Source organism: Mus caroli, chromosome 7 (genome assembly GCF_900094665.2).
Source record: "Mus caroli chromosome 7, CAROLI_EIJ_v1.1, whole genome shotgun sequence".
NCBI classification, from domain to species: Eukaryota; Metazoa; Chordata; class Mammalia; order Rodentia; family Muridae; genus Mus; species Mus caroli.
Genome location: NC_034576.1, coordinates 135,778,740 through 135,802,382, shown reverse-complemented (window position 1 = coordinate 135,802,382; position 23,643 = coordinate 135,778,740). Strand labels below are relative to the sequence as shown.

General features: G+C 44.0%; 1 protein-coding gene across 1 annotated transcript; it reads left to right on the top strand.

Moving 5' to 3' along the window:
- Nucleotides 1-6,850: 6,850 nt before the first annotated feature.
- Tex36 (testis expressed 36) lies at nt 6,851-22,841 on the top strand. Its single transcript, XM_021168627.1, has 4 exons — nt 6,851-7,040; nt 14,149-14,280; nt 15,007-15,087; nt 22,283-22,841. The coding sequence occupies exons 1-4, from the start codon at nt 6,990-6,992 to the stop codon at nt 22,676-22,678; spliced, it is 660 nt and encodes a 219-aa protein (XP_021024286.1). The 5' UTR covers nt 6,851-6,989; the 3' UTR covers nt 22,679-22,841.
- Nucleotides 22,842-23,643: the final 802 nt, after the last annotated feature.

Sequence of the window (23,643 nt, the reverse complement as noted above, 5' to 3'; positions counted from 1 at the left end):
TGCTTCCTCAGCGCCGGGGTTCTAAGCTTGTATCATCATGCCTGGGATTTTTAACCTATGTTCTGGGGTCTGAACTGGGGTTTTAGTTTTCCTGCCGGAGCCATGTCCCCAGCCCCCTGTCCCCCAGCTCGAGACCCTGATGGCTGAAATGGTTGGTGCTGTGTATCTTTGTGTCATGGCTCAGCCTTAACTCTGCGTCTCTTAGGGAGAGGCTTTAGGTCAGAACACTCCCTTCTGAGGGCAAGCCCATCTCTCTCGAGACCTTGCCATTTGGAACTAGTCCAAACGGGAGAACGATTTCACCTTCACAGCAGCCTGGCCTCTAGGATGGCCGTAGGGATGTTCCTGGAAAGTGAGCTGAAGTGCTTTAAGCAAGACATTTTTATTTTATTTTATTTTTAAACAGAGAGATGACCATTTGTGGCCTTTCCAGGTATCCACAATAACGGGCCAAAGAAGGAGCTACTTGCTGGAGCATTCCCTGGGCTATCCAGGCAAAAGTCACAGATGCTCTGGCCAATGAGAAGGAGAGCTAATTTGCTCTGAGGCCCTAATTGGCTGATGGTATAATTACGTGCGTACTATCTTAAGGCTGTTTCCAGCCCCAGCTTGGCAGGCTTTCTGGAGGCATCTGGCGGCAATGATCAACGCCTCTTTTTTTCAAGGAGGCTCACAATCGATTCATCCATGGACCGCAAGGACAGACTCATTTAGTAGAACCAACATGTTTCAGAGAAAAGTATATTTTCATTAACTAGCCTCAAAGCAGTAATTATATGTTCAGAGAACACAGTAAAATTTTATTTCTAAATATTTGGCAGCAAAAGGTTGAAGGCGGTGTGTGTCCAACATGTCGCATGTGTTTTAAATAAACCCAGCATCTTCCCCCCCGAAAGGAAGCAGGATATACAATCATGTAGACTTCTGAAATTTAATTTTTAGCAACAGGATGTGTTTCTAAATACCACTCACATATCAAAGAGAGAATGTGAAAAGGCTTTAAAATTGTTATCAAAGCAATTGCAAAGCAAATGAGGCGCCTTTAATTTTTTTTTCCCTCTCCTGACTCCCCCTTCCCCCTTTTCTCCTAAGCATAGTGGTGTCTGAACACAAAACTAATCTCCACTGAGAATCAAAAGCGACGGTGGTGCCTTTGCCTGAGATCCTGCTGAACTTGGGCGCTCCCTGATCGGATTCACAGTTTATAATCACAGTTATCACAGAACCATTAAAAGCCTATTAACTTGAATTCCCACAATTCCTTGAGGGCAAGGGCAGAGAGAGAGAGAGAGAGAGAGAGAGAGAGAGAGAGAGAGAAGAGAGCGAGCGAATAAAATAACTTAAATGTAAATGTAACACAACACTCGAGAGGAGAGAATCTCTTAATTATGCCAGCCAAGGAAGAAGACTCGAGGATGTCTCTACACAGGCAGATGGCTGAATGAAAAAAAATGCCATACAAAGTCTTAGGCGCAGGGGTTGCCACAAAAATGATTTTTTTCTAGGAAGAGGCTGGTACAGTGTTGGGGAGTGGAGGCGGTTATGCAGTGTCCAGACTTCTCGGGAGAGGGATGGGTAGGGAATTTGTTAGAATGCATAGCTACTGGTTAGCTTGGCTGAACAAACACATTTCGGTGGCTGACAAAATCAGCCTGAAAAGAATGTTCACCATATTCGGTGGGAGCAAAAGCTCAGAAGAGATTCAAGCTATTGTCATGTGAGAAATTTGATTTCTTGTTTCTCCACCCTCCAGTGCCTTTGCTGACTCCCCCCCCCCCCCCCCAACAATGCTATTATGGGCCACCCCGTAAGACAGTGCAGTCAATAAGGTGTCTTGTGCCTAAAGATAAAACAGAGAGATCTTATCGTGCCAAGAACAATTAGACACATCAAATTACTTCCTAAAAACCATACTGCAGTAAGCCCCATGCATACCCATGAGAGAGCCTGATCCCTAGCATCCCAGCTGCTCATGGGAGGCAAAGATGCTCACCCTGCTGGGTTCCCGGTACCTTTGGCTCCAGCCCTCACCTTGCATTTATAAAGGCATATTGGAATCATCTGAGGAGGGACTGCATGTTCTCACTGCTGTAAATACTGAATGCCAATCAACCCAGCCTCACCTTAAAGGAGTTCTTCCCGCATGGATTACCCACGCTCACTGCCCAGCTTGATCTCATTCCTTCAGTGGATGAAGCAAATGACTCAGCCCAGAGGGATCAGGTTATCGACTAAGTGCTTAATTAGGCGCACATCCCTGATGTGGTCATTCTTGTACACTCAGAACGACTGGACCGTGGTGTGGTAAAACCATGAATCCGGCTAACTCTCATTTGCTTGAGCCACAGTGGAATCAATGGAGCAGCAATCTAAATTAAACATTAACACAGCCATACTGCAGCATGTTTATGTAACTGTGCAACGAAGCAGCATGCATCGTAGGACCCTTCAGGGAAGCATGGTACTGGCTTTCTGATATCCCCGTTGGGCACCCCAGAAGGTTTTTTTTGTTTTGTTTTGTTTTGTTTTGTTTTGTTTTGTTTTGTTTTGTTTTGTTTTTAGAGAGTGCCTGCATTTCTGAGGAACTATGGGTAATTCCAATGTTGCTGGTTCAATCTCCACAACAGATGCAGGAGGCCCTAGTGAGGGAGGGCAAACCCACAGCTGATAGTTTGATGGCAGGACATATTGGGATCCAGCATGGGGTGCTGTGTCTGGGTCTTCTTCATTGTTTCCTGAGCTGAATAGCAGGTGGCTCCAGTCCAGAAGCCTGTACAATACATCTTAGCACCCCATCTACTTCCTGTCTGCCATCTGAGGCTCATGCTCTGGGCAAAAAAATACCTTGGAATGTGAAGAAAGAGCAAAGGCAAGAAAGGACAAATTTGTGGTCATCCACACGATTAACTCAGTTGATGAACCCCGTGTCCCCGTGGAGCTGCAAAGCGAGGCTGAGAGCCAGAATTCAGCCTAAGTCTGTCTTTTATGACTTTGTCTTATTATCTTTGTAACAAGGCTCTTTTATTAGCTCACGATTTCCTGCCAACTTGATGAAATCTCCATTATGTTTTATAGTACGAAATAAGAGGATCAGGTGGTTTTAAAAAGTCTTCTGTTGAGACCTTGCCTCCCAGGCTTCCCCCTCTGTGCCTCTGTGGGGTGGGAATGAGCTTCTTGCCATGTTCCAAGCTGCTGTTTATTTTCCCTTTAGCTGAAAATAGATATTTATTTTGCTGATTTGTTTCAAAATTCTGGGGCTGCTGTTTCCCATCTTAGAGCTCCGTTTTGAGTCACACATGTCATTACCGCTGTCATTTATTCTGGATTTTTGGAGAGCTATCCCATTTGATCTGTGGAGACAAAGGCAGCTGCTGTGGCACACGCCTGTAATCCCAGCAACTTAGAAGGATGAGACGGGAGGATTAGAAGTTCAAAGTCATCCTCAGCTGTAGAGAAAGTTTGAGGCTGACCTGGTGTATGCGATACCTTGTCTAAACAAAATCAACCAACCAACCAACCGACCAAACACCCTGGCGTACAACAGGCCCCAGAAAAACCTCTCCTGGAAAGCTCTTAAGATGTGTATAGTGATGGGCATGGTAGCACATGTTCGTGACCCCAGACTTGGGAGGTGGAGAGGCTCAAATCATTCTCTAAAACATGGAATCACCTCCAGAGCTAGAAACACATGGCCGAGATGAGCACATGGACCTTCTATAGACTCTTGACTGCTTTGGATGGAGACTATCTGAACTGCAGAGCTACCACCAAAGCTATCGTGTGAAAAAAACACAAAGGGTTCAATGAAAATAACATAGATTACTCGGTGGTTAGGGGACACCGGTGCTTGGATATGTTGCTGAAAGCATGTTTGCTGTTTACTGAGAACTGATGTTGGTGAGGACCACAATATGAGCCCACAGTGGATTTGCAGTAATATCTGTCCAAGGACACATTTTTTTTTTCTTCAGTGAAGATATACTTTTGTTTGTTTGCTTGTTTGTTTTATTTTTTGAGACATGGTTTCTTTGTGTAGCCCTGGCTGTCCTGGAACTCACTCTGTAGACCTTGAACGTGCAGAGATCCGCCTGCCTCTGCCTCCCAAATGCTGGGATTAAAGGGCTGTGCCACCACTGCCCAGTTTATAAAGACACACTTTTGCAGAACCACTCTCTTTATGTCTAGCAAGCAGAGGACCAAACTGAGCTATCCTGCTTGATGCTTCCGTAGAAGGTGGCTTTGGCACATGTGGGTTCAGTGTGATTTTATTACATATCGGCTGAGCAACCACCTTGAGCCACTTCATTTATTTGAGGTGGCACTTCCCTCCCTGCCAGAGGAGATAGTTACTAACACCTCTTCAGTTTCTATTTAATGTCCCACCAGGGAGACTGATGGTGCAGCGAAGACAGAGGAGGCAGGGACATGGAGAGAGCACAGTGAGCTCCCTGAGCAAGCATGAGGACCGGAGTTGAGATGTACAGCACTCATATAAAAGCCAGGTACCGGGCTGGGCATCTACCTGTAACTCCAGCGCTGGGGGTGGAGGCTGGCAAATACTAGAGAATTTCTGGACAATAGTCTAGCCCAAACCAGTGAGCTTCTAGTTTAGTGAGAAACCTTGTTCCAAAAAGCAGGGGAGCAACTGATAGAGGAAGACACCTGACATTGACCTCTGACCTCCATATGTGAATACACATGTGTATATACACACACAGTGTACCCAGATGGGGGCGGGGGGTGGGAGAGAGAGAGAGAGAGAGAGAGAGAGAGAGAGAGAGAGAGAGAGACAGCTTACTGAAGTCTAAGAGCTGTGGTCCTGCAGCATCACAGAATTGACAAGGAAGCGTACAGATCCCGGGAGCAGCAGTAGCAGGAGGCCTGATATACCTGGAAGTCCTTCATGGAGAGAGCTGTGGTTGTGGGGACAGAGCCATGGATACTGGTAGAGATGCTTAGCTGCCTCCAATTCGTGGCTTCCTAGGGAAGGAGCCTGGAAGCTCAGCAATTTGACTCAGTGGTATATTAGAGACTCGTATGCAGCTCTTCTTTATCCGGTGTTCAGCGATATTAGGTAGCTCTCAGAGCTTCTGAGACAGAGCTGCAGAGTCGTTGGCAAACCCCACCAGTCAGGTTGCTATTCTCCCAGAGAGCTGGGTGTCATATATCACAGCAGCACACTCCTCCTTGCACCTAACGCCTTCTGCCTTTCACGTCCCCATCAGGGCTTCCCTCCTGGATGAATTAAGCCAGACACAAACAGACACAAACTGCATAACCTAGTCTCCTTTTACACCCCAGGGTGCACAGCAGGGTGGGGTGGAAAATGAATTGGTAGTGGCCGAGGCATGCATAAACAGAAAATAACCAGGGATGATGCGGAAGTCATTTAAGTAACGGCAAACAGGGAAGCACTAAGCAAACATGCAAGTATGTGCACTGTGTACATTCTTCACTTTCCGATGTGCTTTCGAGTTACCGAGTATTTCTTGGGGACCCATGACCACGGTGCTCACAAAGAGGTGGCCACACCTGTACTATAAAGAATGACACTACCTTGCCCACTCCCACCCTCCCCAGGATTAGGATCCAGGAAAGTTCAAATTCAAGATCAGGGTGGCCGAGCTGGTTGACCTGGGGACTCTGATAGAACTTTGAGATAAACTATCTTACAGCATCACCAAGCTCATAGTCTCTGGCGCAGAAAGGTGTGGTCACATTGAAAAGGTTGGAGAGCCGTTCAGAGGTGGTACTGATACGCCCTGACACCAATTATCAGCTCAAAGGAGATTTAGTACCCCCGAGAGGCAAGCAGGAAGGGAGCACTATAAGGAGAACTGCCGCTGATTCAGGCAAAGGCAGACAGCAAGCAGCAGCAAGTGTTTTGTTTTGTTTGTTTTCAGAATGGGTTTTTAAAGCAGAAAAAGAGGAAGTCTGTGCAAGGGTCAGTTGATAAGACCTGATTGGACAAGTTGTAGCCAAACAATGAACAATTCAGTGTAGCCAAACAATGAATTTTGATGGCTGGCCCTTGGTGTTTTGTCTCAGGAATGAGTCAGTGGTTAAACAAGGAGATAGACCTTGGGGGCTAGCTTTAGGAATGTAACCTGTTCAACAAGAGAGAAAGAAGGGCAAAGCCTGGTGGCCCTGTGTTTGCCATGCTTGGGCCTGTTAGAGCCTTTCACACATATTTCAGTTCAGGGCCATGATACAAAGTGTTGTAATGGTGGCTGCCAAGGTCATTTCTTAGACCACTGAGACCATGACAGATATGGGCTGGGCTGGGCCAATGTAACACAAGGCCCCCCAGTCATTCTTTTCTTCCTGTACTGTGCTGCTGGAGTCAGACCCTATGTACAGGGACCAGGAGAGGACTGCTGCCTCCTGGGACTGATCAACTGGGGACAAGCAGGAGGGAGTGTTCTATCCCAGGGCCAGACTTCAACACAGCTGTCACATCGAGCCAGTCATCAGCTTCAGATGTGAGGTCTGAGCGGGGACACAGAGAACATATGGAAGGAGAAAGGGAATGTTTTGATCCTGGTCCAGCAGCATTGCTGATGTGAGCAAGGTCGGCTCCAGAGCAGCACTCAGGTTAGTTTTCTGAAAACCAAGAGTTTGAAACAGATGGTTGCCATGAGGACAATGCTGGAGCCATGAGGGCGCAAATTGTTTGCTGTGTTTCCAGCATCTTCTTGTCCTCACCTCTCAGGCTGGGTTGGGGACTTCTTCAGTTAGAATTCTGCGCGTGCTTGGTGAACCCGATGCAAGGAACAAATAGCAAACCCCCCACTTGGGGCTTAGAATGCTCTGGCCATTGTGACATGAGCTTCCATTCCATGACAGTAGTGGGCTTTCTCCACCTCTCTGCCCAGGCAACAGCTGAGAAGATCAACACAGTGGGTGGGGGAGCTCTACAGATGTCACAAGCTTGTGGGGCCACAGACAGCTTGTGAGGCAACCCCAGTACATTCAGCTCCTTGGAGAGAATGGCCAAAGGGAGGCGTTTCAACCCATCTTTGAATAATGACGGAAGATGGGTAAGGAAGGATGCATTCCTGAAAGCTTCCTCATGAAATGTGGCTGTTGTTGAGGGCACAGATCTGGGCTGGATTCCCTTCTGCTGCCTCTGGTAGCTTGACCTTTGAAAAGACTCTGGGCCTTGGTCTCTTCACCTGTCAAGAGGGAAGCTCAATATTCTTTTGAGGATTCAATGACTGCACGTGAATCTGAGGGAGGCAGTCCAAGCCTGTAATCTGAGTACTTGAGAGGCTGAGGCAGGAGGATTGAGAGCTCCAGGGCATCCTGGGCTATGTAACAAGATACAGAGTCAGAGAAAGGAAGAAGACATGGGGTGCAGAAGGGAGTGGAAATGTGGGAATGAAGAAAAGGAAGAAGAGAGGGAAGGAGGGAAGGCAGAGGAAAGCAAGAAGGCAGAAGGAAGAAAGGGTGAAAAAAAGAGGAATAAGGGGGAAGGAAGAAAACTGCTCAGTGCAGGGTGGGCCCTTGAGGATGCTCAGTGGGTAGCAACTGCTACCTGCTCTGCCTTGCCCATTTCTGCACTCCTGCCTTCTAATACTAGAGAACTCATTATATGGTGAACTGTCTCTGTCCCAAGTTATTGTTCTCGTCGGCAAGAACACACTCGGACAACTGGATTTTTTTGTGGCAAGCTTTATTGCTTCTTAAGGAGGGAAGACCCCGACCCTGGAAAATGGTGCTGCTTATATAGCCCTCAGCGTGGCATTTTAGCACCTGATGTGGCATGTTAGCTCTTGATTTGTTGTTTGCCCATCACCTCATTACTACGCTCCGAGATGGGCAGTGACTAGGCGTGAGTTCACTCTTGCACTTGTGCACAAGGCTTGTTTACTAGTTAGGCACAGCAGAAGCCAGCGCCATCTTATAATGGCGATTGCTCCGGCACAGCTCTCCACATGTCTCTTCTTCCTAGATCGTAGGTTCCATGGGGCCTTTGTCATTTCTCCTCAGTGGTGCTCCATCAGTACCTAGACTAGAATCCAGTGCAGAAGGCATACTCGGTACTTGTTGAAGTAGTCTTATATTTATTTATTTATTTATTTTTAAGATTTATTTATTTGTTTTATGTTCAGCTACACCAGAAGAGGGCATCAGATTCTATTACAGATGGCTGTGAGCCACCATGTGGTTGAATTCAGGACCTCTGGAAGAGCAGTCAGTGTTCTTAACTGCTGAGCCATCTCTGCAGCCCTGTTGAAGTATTCTTAAAATCCCAACAAATCCTGTCCAGTTCTTGTCATCAGACTAGGAAATGGACAGAGCCCAGGAGTCGTTTAGCTGTTATCCTAACAGTTGTTACCTGTTTCGATAATCCCCCAGACTTCTGGGCTCAAGTTATTCTCCTGGCAAGACCCCTGTTTGTTGATATCACAGTTAGCCCAGTCAGGAATTCTAGTGTCTTCTAGAAACATTTGCATATTGACCCAGGGGCTTCTCAATTGCTCTTTCATATGCATATTTCATGCACTGTCAGTTTTCCATGTCCAGTTCCTATGACTTGTTCACAAAAAGGGAATTCCCCTGTCGTTTTCCACTCTTAAAACGAGAGGCAGAATCTGAGAAAAGATTTGTGTTCAAAGCAATAATGTGGGGTGGGGGTGGGTTGGAGATGTGTGGGTGTTTTGCATGTGTTTGTGAGTAGTGTGTGAACATGTTTATGTGTGTGGATAGGTGCTGTGCATGTGTGTTTGTGGGATGAAGTCAAATATCGCCTCAGTAACTCTTTACCTTATAAATGGAGGTAGAGTCTTGAGTCTGGAGCAGGCTGGCTGGGGACAGTCTTCTTGCTCTGGGGACTCCATCTCTGCCTCTTGAGTGTTAGGTTGGCAGGCAGGCTGACACTCCAGCCTGGCTTTTATGTGGGTGTTGAGGATCTGGTCCTCAAGCCAAGATCTTTACTTAATCAGTTATATCTCTAGCCCCCAAACTGAAATTTTTGTTTGTTTGTTTAAAAGAGAAAGGGAAGAGATGTTGGGAATTTTGGCTCTTTAGAATGTACAACACTGATTGCAGTCTCTTTGGTATCAACCTTAGACTAAGGCAAACAAGTTTTATCTAATCTTGACTTTTTAAAATATAAAATGAAATATAACAAAATTAGAGAGTCGCTGTGAGACTAGCAGGATAATTCATTCAGAAGGACAAAGGAAAGCAGACTAGCCAGTCAGCACTTCCTAAGTATAGTTAGTATATGTGCACCCCATATTCACGCACGCACACACACACACACACACACACACACGCACACACATACACATGTACACACACACGCATACACACACATGCACATACACACGCGCACACACACACGCACACACATGCACATACACATGCACACACACGCACACACACATGCACATACACACGCACACACACACAAGTGTGCACACACATACACATGCACACACACGCGCACACATGCACACACACATATACACACACGCACACACACACAAGCATGCACACACATACACACGCACACGCGCGCACACACACATACACACACACAGTACACTTTATTTTATTCCACTAAACTCAAAAGTAATATGTAGAGAATATACAATAAAACATAAAAGTCTAATAAAGTAAAATAAAATTTATGATGAGTATAAATATATGTTAGAATATGCTGAGACTGGGAAACATTTTTGAATTTGAGTTCTTTTGGGGCCAAAGCCAAATGGGAAATAGTGTCAGTCACATTTTCATTTTTTCCCATTTTAATTAATTAATTTTTTTGAGAAAGGGTTTTATATGTAACTCTGGTTGGCCTGGAACTCACTTTATAGTCCAGACTGCCTCAAATTCACAGAGATTTGTCTGCCTCTGCCTGTCTCAGTCACATTCTTGTACCGGCTCATAGTGAGGAAACTGTGTTTCTTAGGTTAAATACCTTCATGTTTATGTCATCTAAACGTCAGTTAGATGGATGATCGACTGACTAAAAAGCCGACTCCAGGGCTGGACAGATAGCTTATTGGTGTGGTATTTGCCTAGCATGTGCAAGGCTCTGTCTCGGTTTGGGCTTTGGTTACCAGCATGGTGGGATGCCGGGCAGACTCAGATTTGTGCTTTTCCTTAAATAGCAACAACGTTCAGAAGCAGGCAGGTTAGGGCTGGGACTCTGCCCCAGGGAGTTTTCAGAGCCCTGGGTTCTTTCCAGCATTCTGTTTAGACATTTTTATGGAAGGATTAGTCTCTTCCAGGTTGTAGAGAGTCTACATACACTCCAGGCAGGAAAACAAGAAGATCAAAGAATAACAATACAGAAAGTATCTGTCTTCTTTATCAGGAAAACAATACTTCTCCCAGGAGCCTTGCAGGCTCATGGGTTCACATCCCCAATCTAGCAGCTACAAGGGAGTGTGCTTTGGTTTTATGAACTACATTGACATTTCAGGTGAACTCAAGTTCTGTTCTAATAGAGGAAGTGAGAATCCACAGAGCATGGGTAGACATTTCATGTCCTGCTCCAGCCACAGGCCCAGCAGGGCAGCTTGGTTCTCAGGAGTGAGTAGGAGAGACGCTGTCCATCCACTCTCAAACCTGAGCCAAACTGGAGCCTCTGGCAAAGGTCCTCTCTGCTGTCGGCACCTAAGAGTGTCTGAAGAATCATGCTGATCCCGAAGTCTCCGGAAGTAACTTCAGATGAGTTGGGTAAATTAAAGAAGCTGTTGGCCGTGAGTCAGCTGCGACCCATCTGCGAGGACAGTAATTGTCCCATTAGAAGTGACGGTCATTTTGCAGTTGACCTTGCTGGTTGTAATCTGGCTGTTGCTGGGCAGGAAAGGCTTTTTCCCCCCTACTTACTTTCATTTTCCTATTTAATATTTCAGTCACTGAGGGATGGAAGGCAGTGGAAATCTCACCACCAGCTAGTTAAAAAGCTGTATTTCACGGTTACACTATCTAACAGAAGGGTTTATTTCACAGCTATCATGCTATAGCCATTAAATATATATATTTTAAAAGAGTAAAATTAAAATGCTAGAGCCATATTCTTTTTAACAGTGATTTAGTCCACAGACTTGCAGAATACAAATGAACTCAAGTCAGTTATGAGCTGATGTGAGCTGTCTTTCCTGCTATCAGAGCAGCTGCCCCACCAGCCCGGGTTCCAGGTGTTTCCAAGGGGGTTGCAACTTAGCTGGCTGGAGGGAGAACAGAGAGAGTGCTTGGAGCCCGATTGCATTTTTTGTATTCATCTTTAAAAGTGACTGTTTAGGGACCAGCCAGTCAAGGTAGCTACCATGCAAGCTGACAACTCCACTTCAATCCACGGACTCCTGTCAAGGTTGAAGAAGACTGCCAACTTCACAGCGTTGCTCTCTGACCTCTTCATGTGTGTACTTCACATCTGCACATCATGTACACACATGCACACAGTAATAATAAGTAAACAATTACAGTTGCTTAGGGCCTTAGGCGATAGCCCAGTCAGCACAGTGTCTGCCTTGCAAGAATGAGGGCCCACGTTTGTTTCCCAGATCCCACATAACCAAATGGGTTTTTTGGGAGTGCCTATTTGTAGCCAAGCCCTGGGAAGATGGAGACAGGCCGATTCTTGAGGCTTACTGGCCAGCCAGCCTATCCTTACGTGGCAGACCCTGGGTCCCAGTGAGAGACTCCGCCTCAAATATCATGATAACAGCCCCTGAGGAATAAAACCTGTGGTTGACATTCAAAAACGTGAACAATAATTGTTTGATAATGCTTTAAATTTTAATACAAAGCTCTACTTAAAAGTATATGTAAGTTGGTTGAGAATGTTCTAGTATATGTTAGTGAGGAAAGCAAGGTATGGACTACGGACAGTGCAGCCTGTGTCCTGCACAGCAGTATCAATTCCCTTCATGTAAAATACATGAGGGCTCAGTCAGTGTTGTGATCCAAGGTGGCAGTGCAGGCAACAAGGAGGGAGGAGGAAGGCAACAAAAAGTTTGTGAGAAATAAAAAGGCATTCAGTGTTCAGAAATGACATTGATCATACCATGTGGCCACATGTCCATTGTAAAATTACAAATACATTTTTTATAGATAGGTTTAAAAAAAGATTTATTTATTTATTTTATGTATATAAGTACACTGTAGCTGTCCTGATGGTTGTGAGCCTTCATGTGGTTGTTGGGGATTGAATTTTTAGGACCTTTGCTTGCTCCGGTCAACTCCACTTGCTCTGGCCCAAAGGTTCATTTATTATTATTATTATACATAAGTACACATAAGTAGCTGACTTCTGACGCACCAGAAGAGGGCGTTGGATCTCATTATGGGTGGTTGTGAGCCATCTCTTACCTGCTGAGCCATCTCACCAGCCCTACAAATACATTTTAATTCTTGTATTATCTGTATGATACAATATGTGCAAACTGCCTATATGTAAAGTTGTATATCCACATCAGGATGTTGTGTTAGTCTTCAAGAGCTAAAGGCGAGGGATGTGGTAAAGATTTTTGGGAGAACATTATCCCCTCTCCCTGTTTTGTGGTACTGAAGATTGAAATCATGCCAGGCAAAGCTCTTGACCATTGAGGTATAGCCCCAGCCCCCCCGCCCCACCAGACTCTTACTGAGTTGTCCAGGCAGGCCTTGAACCTGCAATCTTCCTGTGTAATGGGTTATAGGCATGAACCACTAGAGTTGGCTGTCTCCCTACATTTTTCTCTATTTATATTTTACATTGGGCATATCTAAGTCTCATCAGGAACAAACTCACTGGGGTCCTATGGACAGTTCCTTACATTTCTACAGGAGGGTCTGCACACATAGAGGCTGGGGTGGGGTGGGGGTTTGCCTGGTGGTTTTGTTGTCATTGGTTTCATCCTTCTTCTCAGCCCATGGGTAGCCACTGAGACGTATTTGGTGGTATTTTATCAATACTGTGTTCTTGTAAGTTACATATTGGTTTGTGTGCACAGGTTATTTTTCCACATCCGTGCTGCTGGGTTATACATCTGTGAGTCTCAAACTCCAATACAGGAAAGGAGGAGGGTCACAGGCGCCTGGGAAGTCGAGGGGAATTTAGCAATGTGTAAGCTGATAGGACATACATGGTATACTAGGTAGGGAGCTACTGGCAGGCACCCAGGCAAACATTGATACATACTGACCACTCAGCCAAGTGGCACATGAACTTACAGACAAAAATATACAGGCAGCTTGGAAAAGGCAAAGACTTAGGCCTTTGGCATCAAGGGCCATTTACACAGAACCCACATAAAAATGACACTCTGCCAGGCAGAGTTTTATGACAGATCACATACCTGATCCCTCTTGGGGTTCCCAGGTCATCATCCATTGTCACTCATTTTGTGCTGACTCACAGTCCTCTAATGTCAGTCATATCTTAGCTGATTCATACCAGATATCATGCCATGATCAGCACCATGATTTCTAAACATAAACTGACTCTTATGACCCTGTTCTCAACAACATTGTGTTTCTTTCTTCTGTCTACTCCATCAAGCCCTATGTGTCTTTTAGCTTCTTCATGGCTGGAGATAACACCTACAAAGTACATAGGATTTATAACACAACCTCCCAATCTAACTACTTAGCACACTCTTGCACAGATGCCAATCAAAAAGCACCTGAATGTACAGTTGTATCTTAACTTGGGAGAATAGAGAGATAATTACAGAGTTAACCGACGTCTTTACACTTCAAAAGGGAAGAGATGGGTAGGGAGATGGTTTAGTTGGTAAAACACTTGCCTTGAAAGTTAAGGACATGGCTTTGATCTCCAGAACCCACATATAAAGCTGGGAATGGTGGCATACCACTGCGATCCCAGTGGTGGAGAGATGGAAGCAGAAACAGGAAGATCTCCAAGAGCTTGTTGGTCAGTTAGTCTAGCATGCTTGGCAACCTCTAAGTCTGAGAGTAGACAACCCAGTCCTTAGAACATGGGCTGGATGCTAGGTTCCATAAGACCTTGAAGAGGCCCCTGTGGCTTGAAATGTTTGTTTGGAAGGAACACTTCAAAGGTACATTGTTTTTACCATTCCCCAAGAAGTGCTCAAACCATGTTTTTGCAGAGGAAGCCTGTATTTGGCATCCAGCTTCAGCTGTATCTGGTTCTAATCAAGACGCATGTTGTGCTTCCAGTTCACTCACACTGGCCTGACGGAGAAGACACCAGAATCCATCACGTGTACTGCCCTGAAGGAAACCCACTGTCCATACTTGTCTGAGCAGGTGGAGAGGAGGCTGCCACCAATCTACAAAATTCGAGAGAAGGTGACATGAGTATGGGGTCCAGATATAGCATCTCAGGGATCTCTGAGGAGGTGCCATGTTGGCCAGATAGCTAACCCATTTGCCCATCTGCCATACCCAGGTTCCCAGTGATAGATCCATGTCCTCTGCAGCTACAACTGCCCCCTGATCCAGACAATGAGCTGGGATTCTCCTCAGGAACCTTTAGTCATTAATAGCCATGGTCTGCCTCCCTTGCCAGCTCCTGAGCTGCTGCTCCAGCCTTGGTAGTGTGAGGGAGGAGGCAGAATGGTTTTAGTATCAATATCAACCACACTCACTGTGGGTCTTGACTGAGGCTCTAGGCTTCTGGGAACCCAGCCTCAGGGCTTCTAGGATCAGGCCAGGTTTCCAGGATTTGCTTTCTGCCATCCTTATTAGTCAGATAAGAGGCTGGCCCCCATGCTGTCAAAGGTCCTTGCCAGCATTTGGTTCTGTGCATATATGCAGTTTTGCACTCTTGCCTCCAAAGACATTTTGAAAGAGATTTTTTTTTTTTTCAGAGATTTGGTAACAGGATTGTTTGGAAGCCCTGCCCATGCTTGCACCCACATCCTGTGCTATTAACTCCATGCTAGTGATAGACTTCATTAGCCTCCCTGAGAGTTCCCTTTGTCCCATGCCTCTCCCTTCCCCATCACTGTGCTCCGGTTCTGAGGACATCTCGCAGTTCTGACGTGTGCTTATCATCTCTTCATTCTTCCCCAGCAAGCAGCAAACAAAAACTTCCCTTTCTCTGCGCATGACAACCGCCACAGTTTCCAGAACTCTGGATACTATTTTGACTCTGTGAGTACTTCTTTGCTAACTCCAAGGCTTCAGGTATAGCTCAGTGGTAGAGCACTTGCCTAGCGTGGGAGAGGTCCAGCATCCCATCGCTGCTGGCACAGCAAGCAGTAAACTGGTAGAAGGGGGATCATTATTTTGATTTCTATGCTGCACAGATTATGGAGACACATTTGTTTCTCGAGACTTGAAGCAATGTCCAAACAGCCTGGCATCTTCCATGAGACTCAGAAACAGTCACAAAACAAAAGCCACCTCTTGAAACTCTGAGTTGGGTGGAGTTTTTCAAACCAGCACCAGGCTTCTGCCTTCATACACACGGGCTATGGTTACAAAAGTGTCCTCTCTTGTGAGATTCCTGGAGTTGTTTCTCTAAGGATGGCGAGTTCCCTGACCCTAGAGAGCTTAAGTTTTAACAGTACTTGTTAACAGTTTAATGTAGCATTGGATGTAGAAATATAACACAAGGTGCAACTACAATTCTCAAATGTCTAGTAGTGATGGGAACATTTAAAAACCAGGTAAAATTAATAAAACAGATGGTCTACTTAAAAAGTTTCAACTTTTATGGTGCTGTGAAGGTAACACTCAGCAAAACTTCACACTTAGAATTTCGCCCTTTTATTGGGCTATTGCCAGGTATAAAGTATTTTGTATCTTCATTTCTTTCGAGGATCTGTCTCTGGGGTTGGGTCACACCTTCCAGCTAGCCACACAAGATGCCAGTAGACAGGTTTAATGCTCTATACTGTAGTGTGTCGCCAAGCGAGGTCAGGTGCACCAGAAACATCTTTTTTCTTTAAGAAAAATTTAATTGCATTTTTTTTAATTGTTTGAGAATTTTTCGTACACGTGTGTAATGTGTTTTGATCAAACTTACCCCACCTCCTTCTCTCCAGTTCCTCCTCTATCCCTGCATTACCACCCCCATCTTCATGCACTTGGCTTTAAACCCTCAAAGGCCACTCCAGATACACTTTCAGCTTAGAATATTTTCAGTTTCCATTGGTTTGTTTGATCATAAGTCCATAGGGGTTTGTATATTTTATTTAACATAATATTTCCTCCGGATTATCAACTAAACATGTAATACATGCAATAGAGCAATTCACATACAATTATGTTTTAACAAATTCTTAAGCTTTAAAACAATTTAAGTTTTACATTTACTCTGTGTGTGTGTGTTAGTGTGTGTGAGTGTGTGTGTGTTTGTGTGTGTGAGTGTGTGTGTTTGTGTGTATGTGTGTGTTAGTGTGTGTGTATGTGTGTTAGTGTGTTAGTGTGTGTGTTTGTGTGTATGTGTGTTAGTATGTGTGAGTGTGTTAGTGTGTGAGTGTGTGTATTAGTGTGTGTGTGTTAGTGTGTATGTATGTGTTAGTGTGTCTGTATGTGTGTATGTGTGTGTTAGTGTTTGTGTTAGTATGTGTGTGTTAGTGTGTGTGTTTGTGTGTGTATGTGTGTGTATTAGTGTGTGTGTTTGTGTGTGTGTATGTGTGTATTAGTGTGTGTGTTTGTGTGAGAGTGTGTGTGTTAGTGTGTGCGTATGTGTGTGTTAGTGTGTGTGTGTGTGTGTGAGTGTGTATGTATGTGTGTGTTAGTGTGTGTGTCTGTGTCTGTGTGTGTTAGTGTGTGTGTACACATGCGCACACACATGTGTAAGGGCATGTGTAGGAGTGGGTGAAGGTCAGAAGACAGCTTGCAGACACTGCTTCTCTTTCCATCATGTAGGCTCTGGGGATGGAGCTTAGATCTTCAGGCTCAGCGACAAGAGCCTTTACCTGTTGAGGAATCTCATTGACTCCATAAAAATTATTAATCAGTTATTTTATATGTTCCTTTTTAATTAACTCTCTTAAACATCTGATTGACTTGTTACTACTCTCAATTTAAACTGCTCACATTTACATGCTCTGTAACTAGTGGTCTGGGGCTTCCATACTGGACATTACAGGTTAGTGTACCTTAGGCAGAAGAAGGTCTGTCAGGTGAGCTTCAAGGACACTTATCAAACTTGAAAATCCACACGACAAAGGTGCTGTTAGCAACATCCTGTCTTTATTAACCCATGACTGTGCTCCAGTGCTTCAATGATCTTGTTTAAGTCCCATAGCACTCCTGTGGGCTAATTGCTCTTATCCTTGATTTAGAAATGAGCCCAGAGAAACCTTTCCCTCCACACAACTGTGTTCCAAGTAAAATTGAATAACTTAACCTAAAAACCTCCTCTCCTTTGGCAGAGTATTGAATAGAGTCACAAAACATCCACCCCACCCTCTCCAAGAGGATGGATTAATTAAAAAAAACATAATGTTTATTTTTCTTTGCATATGAATATTTTGCTTTGGATGCATGTTTGTGTGTCACATCACCACTTGCATGCCTGGCGCTCATGGAGGTCAGAAGGAGTTGGATACTCTGGAATTGGAGTTAGAGATGACTGTGAGCCATCATGTTGGTTCTGGGAACCAAATCTAGGTCCTTTGCAAGAGCAACAAGTACTCTTTGACTTCAGAGCCAGCTGTCTAACCCTGCTTAATGTGTTTTCTAGATTGCTACAGTAACACAAGTTTATCAAAAGCCAAACAAGGGACACTGAGGAGACTCAGTAGGTGCTTGCTGCTGGACCTGAATTTGATCTGTGGGATCCACACGGTGGAAAAAGAAGCTCCCACAAGATGCCCTCTGACCTACATAGCACGCATGCTCTCTTTCTCTGTCTGTCTGTCTGTCTGTCTGTCTGTCTGTCTGTCTCTCTTTCACACACACACATGCTCAAACACACAAGTAAATAAGAAAAGGAGCATTTTTAAAAAGTCAACAGAGATTTGTATAAACTTACAAATAAAATTTGCATCCTTATTTCTGCCTCTAGCACTTTACCCTGGTGCTTAACTGCTTATCAGGGTCTAGTGGGTAGACCCAGCCAAGTGTGTATCTTGTTAATGACACAAGCAGACCTGGACACATGCATCTTTAGCAGGTGAGGAGACCCTCCAGCAAGCCTCTGAAGGTTTCTCACATGTCCTCTGTGTTCTAGAATAGCTTACATAGCCTTAACATTTGGATTTTCAGTTTGATAGAACTTGCCCATGGGACCCAAGCTGGTGCCAGTGGCACAGGGGGATTGCTTGCCTACTGCACAGGAGGCCCTGGCTAAATAATTTTGTCCATGAAACTACTTAGGTTTGGTACATTTTTGGTTTTTTTTAGAATAAGCTTTTTGAATATTGACTTGACTATTAGTCTGTCTATTTAACTTCCAAACGTCTGCTTCTTATTGCATGGAGTTTAATGATGTGTTTGCCTAAAATTTATCTCATTCATTTCAAACTTAATGGTATAATGTCAAAGTACCCTTACTTGTCTATCCTTTAAAATTGCTTCAGTTGACTATTGAATTCAAATACTTGTAATTTTTGTTAATAAGATTATTAAAACTACAAATATTCTTGAGTTGTTTTGGCTACCAGGGAGATATTATTATTTAGACCTAATTAATAATTCTAATATCGTTCCATTAGCTGAACAGAGTAAACTCTCTGAAGGTGTTGCTTTATTTGGGGGGAAATCTGCAGGGGATCGTTTTTATATCCAGAGGGTAGTAGCTTGTTAATACACTTTTTAAACATTTACATTTGAAGGTAACACTTAGGAAAATATTGTAAGTCAGAATGAGCAAATAAAAGAACAAGTAACATCTTAGGCAAACACATCATTAAAATCGGTATTAATCAGACCTAATTAAGGTCTCATTAAGTAGTTGCCTCCAAATAGTCTTTATTTAATTTTTAATTTCCCTTTTAACTGAGAGCTATTTGGAAGATTCCTTGAATTTCTGATGTGGCTAGAATTTGTTAGGTTACGAATTTGTTGCTAATATCTGATTTTGATGTTCCATTAATTTTATGGAGGGCGCTCTGTGATTTTGACTTTTTGAGTGATAGAGATTTTTTTGCATGTGATTAATTTTAAAGTGTCTCATTAGTGATAAAAAGATTATATAGTCCCTCATTTAATTGCAAAATTATTGACTGAGGATTGCTAATTATGTTGTAAAATATTTCTTAACTCTTTGTCTTGGTCTGTCAATTTCTGCTTCTGAGAGTTACTCTTAAATGTCAACACTTTTTGTTTTTTGCCTTAAATCGTTTAGTATCATGTCTTGTTGCATAAAGATTCATGATTGCTTTATTTTTATCTTGATGGCTTTGCCAGTTTCCACTGGGAGTGTCCCTCAGCCTCTGTGTTGCTTTTAGCCATGTAACACATTGTACTACGAAGTGTCATTCCTTCATCTTCATGAATTAAAAATAAATTTTTACTAATTCTCTGAGCGTTTCATAAACACATACAATGTAATTTGATTATATTCACCCCATTCTTTCTTCCAACTCCTCCCAAATCCACCTCCTACCTCCCTACCCCTTCCCAAGTTCATGTCTTTTTGTTTGTTTGTTTTTAAATAACCCACCAAGGCTTGTATACTCATGCCTGTGGGAGCATCCACTGGAGTTGTTTTTTTATCTACCACTTACCATACCCATCAGGAAAACCGACTCTCCGTCTCTCAGAAGTCATCAACTCTTTATAGCTCCTCAGCAAGGGGCTGGGGCTACCGAGTCCCTCCTATTCCATGCTAGACTGTTGCCTGGCTTGATCTTGTCCGGGTCTTATACAGGCAGCCACAGCAGCTGAAAGTGTCTAAGTGTGATAGTCCTGTGTTGTTCTGAACTCAGTTTCCTCTGGTCTTCCCTGACCTCTGGCTCTTTTTTTTTTTTTTTTTTTTTTGGTTTTTTCGAGACAGGGTTTCTCTGTGTAGCCCTGGCTGTCCTGGAACTCACTTTGTAGACCAGGCTGGNAACTCACTTTGTAGACCAGGCTGGCCTCGAACTCAGAAATCCGCCTGCCTCTGCCTCCCGAGTGCTGGGATTAAAGGCGTGCGCCACCACGCCCGGCTGACCTCTGGCTCTTGCACAACTGTCCCTGAGTCATGGTGGGAGGGAGAGTAATACAGATATCTCATTTGTGTCTTCATGAACTTTAGTCATTTTGCTTTGGGTTTATCTTCCGTTGTAAGCAGGGTGCAGCCCAATTTAAAAAGAAAAACAATACCGAAGAGTCACTGTTTTTCTGCATAGGACTTTGAGCCATTCACATTTTTATGACAATTTTGACTTTATGCATGCCATTCACTTTATTCTGTATATCTGCGATGTCCTTCCTTCCTTCCTTCCTTCCTTCCTTCCTTCCTTCCTTCCTCCCTCCCTCCCTCCTTTCTTTTCTTTTCTTTTCTTTTCTTTTCTTTTCTTTTCTTTTCTTTTCTTTTCTTTTCTTTCCTTCCTTTCTCTCTCTCTCTCTCTCTCTCTCTTTCTTTCTTTCTTTCTTTCTTTCTTTCTTTCTTTCTTTCTTTCTCTCTCTCTTTCTTTCTTTCTTTCTTCTCTTTTCTCTTTTCTCACATTGCTCTATCGGTTGTGTATTCTATTTGCATATTCTGACTTCTACTGACTTTTTACTAATATTTAACTTTCAATACAAATGTTTAAAATATATGCTAACAAGGCACTCCTTTCTGGATAATAACAAACAAACAAACAAACAAACAAAACACCCCCAAACAACTCCTGCAGACTTCCCTGGAACAAAGGGGCCCCTTCCTGAGTGCCATTCCTCTTTTCTTTCCTTCCTGGGGCTGATAGGGTGGTGGCTCTGGCTGGCTTCTCCCCTTCTCTGGATGAGCCCTAAAGGGACTTCCCTGCAGCTCAGTAACTGTTCCTGGTTTCTCTGATCTGGTTAAAATCCTGCAACTTCCCTCAAATCTCCCTTTTCCTCTCTCCCTCCCTCCCCTCCTGCACCCTTCCTTTCCCTGTCCAAGCCTCCCTGCTCCCCCCACCCCCATCCCCACCCCAGCTCCCTGTTCCTTCCTCTTGGGTTTCCGTGCTCAGCACCGATTTTGACTTCTGTTCCCAGCCACTTTCCGTGCAGCTCTTCCCTATATGATTCATATAATTTTTATTTCCTTTTATTTTGCTGGAGCATCTTCAAGTAACTTCCCCAAAAGACGTAATGTGACAAGGATCTTCTCTTTGTCCCTACAGAGCCTCCCTCCCTCCCTCCCTCTTTATTTCCCACCCTAGCCTCACAGGCTGGTCTATACAGACTGTACATCAGGAGCCGTTATACTGCACCTGGACATTTCCCCATACTCTACTAATTTTACAATACGTGAATGCAGTCATTCCTGGACATCTGTGGGGATTGGTTCTGGGATCCCCTGCTGATGTCAAAATCAGCAGATGCTTGTCTCTTATAGACAATGACACGGCATTTGNACACTTCCCCTCTAATCTACTTACCATATAGTGTGATGCTGTGTAAACAGTTTTAATATTGTTTGGGAATAATGCTAATGAAAGTCTATACATGTTTGGTTTAGATATGATTAGAGTAGTTTTGGTGCATGCACACACACACACACACGCACACGCACACACACACACACACACTATTTTCCATCTCCAGTTAGTTGGATTTGAGGTGGTTGAAGTAGGGAGGCAGATGCCAGCTGTGGCACTTTGTAGACTCTCTTTCACCCTGATTCAAGCATCCCACTCAAGGGCCCTGTTGCCACCTTGTTGATGGGCCCTTGGAGCAGACAGTCCTGATGTAATCTGGTGTCTGTCTCTTTTCAGTCTTTTGTGCCAACATCCACTTTCTTTCTTAGTTTTCAGCCCATTGTGATGAATCAAGCGCTCGGTTCTGAATATAGGCTGATTCTCAGGTTCAGATGTAAGGTGCTGATAGCAAGCAAGCCCGTGGGCAGAGACCAGAAGTCTTGCTTTGCTTCCTTTGGGAGACAACAGGGTTGGAAAAGAATTCAACCTGCTAGTTCTTCAGAGGCAGCCACGAGTACTGGGACCCTGGGAATCGAGGACACTGAGCAGATGATATCCAGCTGGGCTTCCTCTGATTTTGCTTTCATTGTCCTAAAAGTCCAGTCCCCTTGGTGGAAAGGAAGCTGAGAATAGTGACAGGGCACTGCCAGGATGTCATTGACTTTTGATATTCAACAAGTTGGCTTTTTTAATGGTTATCTTATCTATGCATTTAAATAGATGCCTGTCATTAGCTGGTTTCATTGAGATCCTCAGAACTGTGTGACCTCGTGTATCTCTCTCCTAATCTTGTTCCTCTTCCTCAGGGCTTGGGGCGCAAGAAGTTCACCCCAGATCAAAAGCAACACATTTCTAGAAATTTCAATCTCTGGGCCTGTGACTACATCCCATCCAATTTTGATGGTCTTTCAAATAACCAAACATCCTATGTACCTAAGAAAGCTGTGGTGATCTCAACTTTCCGACGTTTTCCAAGATATTACGATGAGAAATGGAGTGACTACAAGTTTGCTTACAACCAAAACTGTGCAAAGTTTTTGGGATACCAGCCAACTGGAGAGCTTGCTGTTGAGCCAAAGGTTGTCTCTCCCCAGGCTTGTGCAGGATCCCTAAACCTTCCAGAGGCTCTTGATGAGGTTTGTGATGTCATCCCATCAGGCGTTCATAAAGACTCTGATCCAACACCACCTCATGATTGCTGAAATACTCTTGTGATTTTTATAAGGTTGAAAATATTCAAATTCTTAGGAAGGTATGTGAAGCTATTGCATGTGTAAATAAACTGCTAAGATTGTCATGTTAATCTTTGGGGGTTTTAAAAAATTTTGTACTTCATATATGATTAAATTTTCATTTTGAAATCTTGATTCTGTTTCATCTCCAGCCCTATGATGTCTTGGAGAAGGGTTGCTCTTTGTTGTAGGGTAATTTCATTTAAACTTTATGGGCGCATGTGTGTGTTTTAAGAAGGTTTTACAGTAACAGGTTTCTATATGCCATTTTCAAAGGTCTTTAGTGTTAGTTATCTTTCCCCACACTCCCTCCTGCATCCTGTCTTTCCATCCCCCACCCAACCTAATCATTCATGCTCCACTATACCCCATCCCCCTTCATATCACCTGTAATCTATCCCCTCCCCCTCAAAATTCCCCCATGTCTCCATAGCATCCACACACAAGAGACAACATCCCATGCTTGCCTTTCTGGGTCTGGGTTTTGGGGATTCTTTTTATTTTCTAAAAGTTGAACTTTTAAATTGGCTATGGCTAGGAAGACGCTGGTGATTTCCATATACAAATATTATATTTGTTCCCTCAGCTGCACTTCTAATAAAATAATTTAAAGAAATAAAAATTAAGTTCTAGTAATTTTCCATTTGCTTTCCCCTTCGTTGTCTACAAAAACAATTCAATCATTTGGGGAAGTTGTCACTTGGTATCATTTCGGATACCCTGCTTTGTGTAGGTCTAGGTATATCTTTGATTAGGTGTAAGTTTGTATATGTGTGGCCCAGGGAGGGACACTATTAGGAAGTGTGGGCCTTGTTGGAGCTAAAGAGATCTGCAATCCTATAGGTGGAACAACATTATGAACTAACCAGTACCCCGGAGCTCTTGACTCTAGCTGCATATGTATCAAAAGATGGCCTAGTCGGCCATCATTGGAA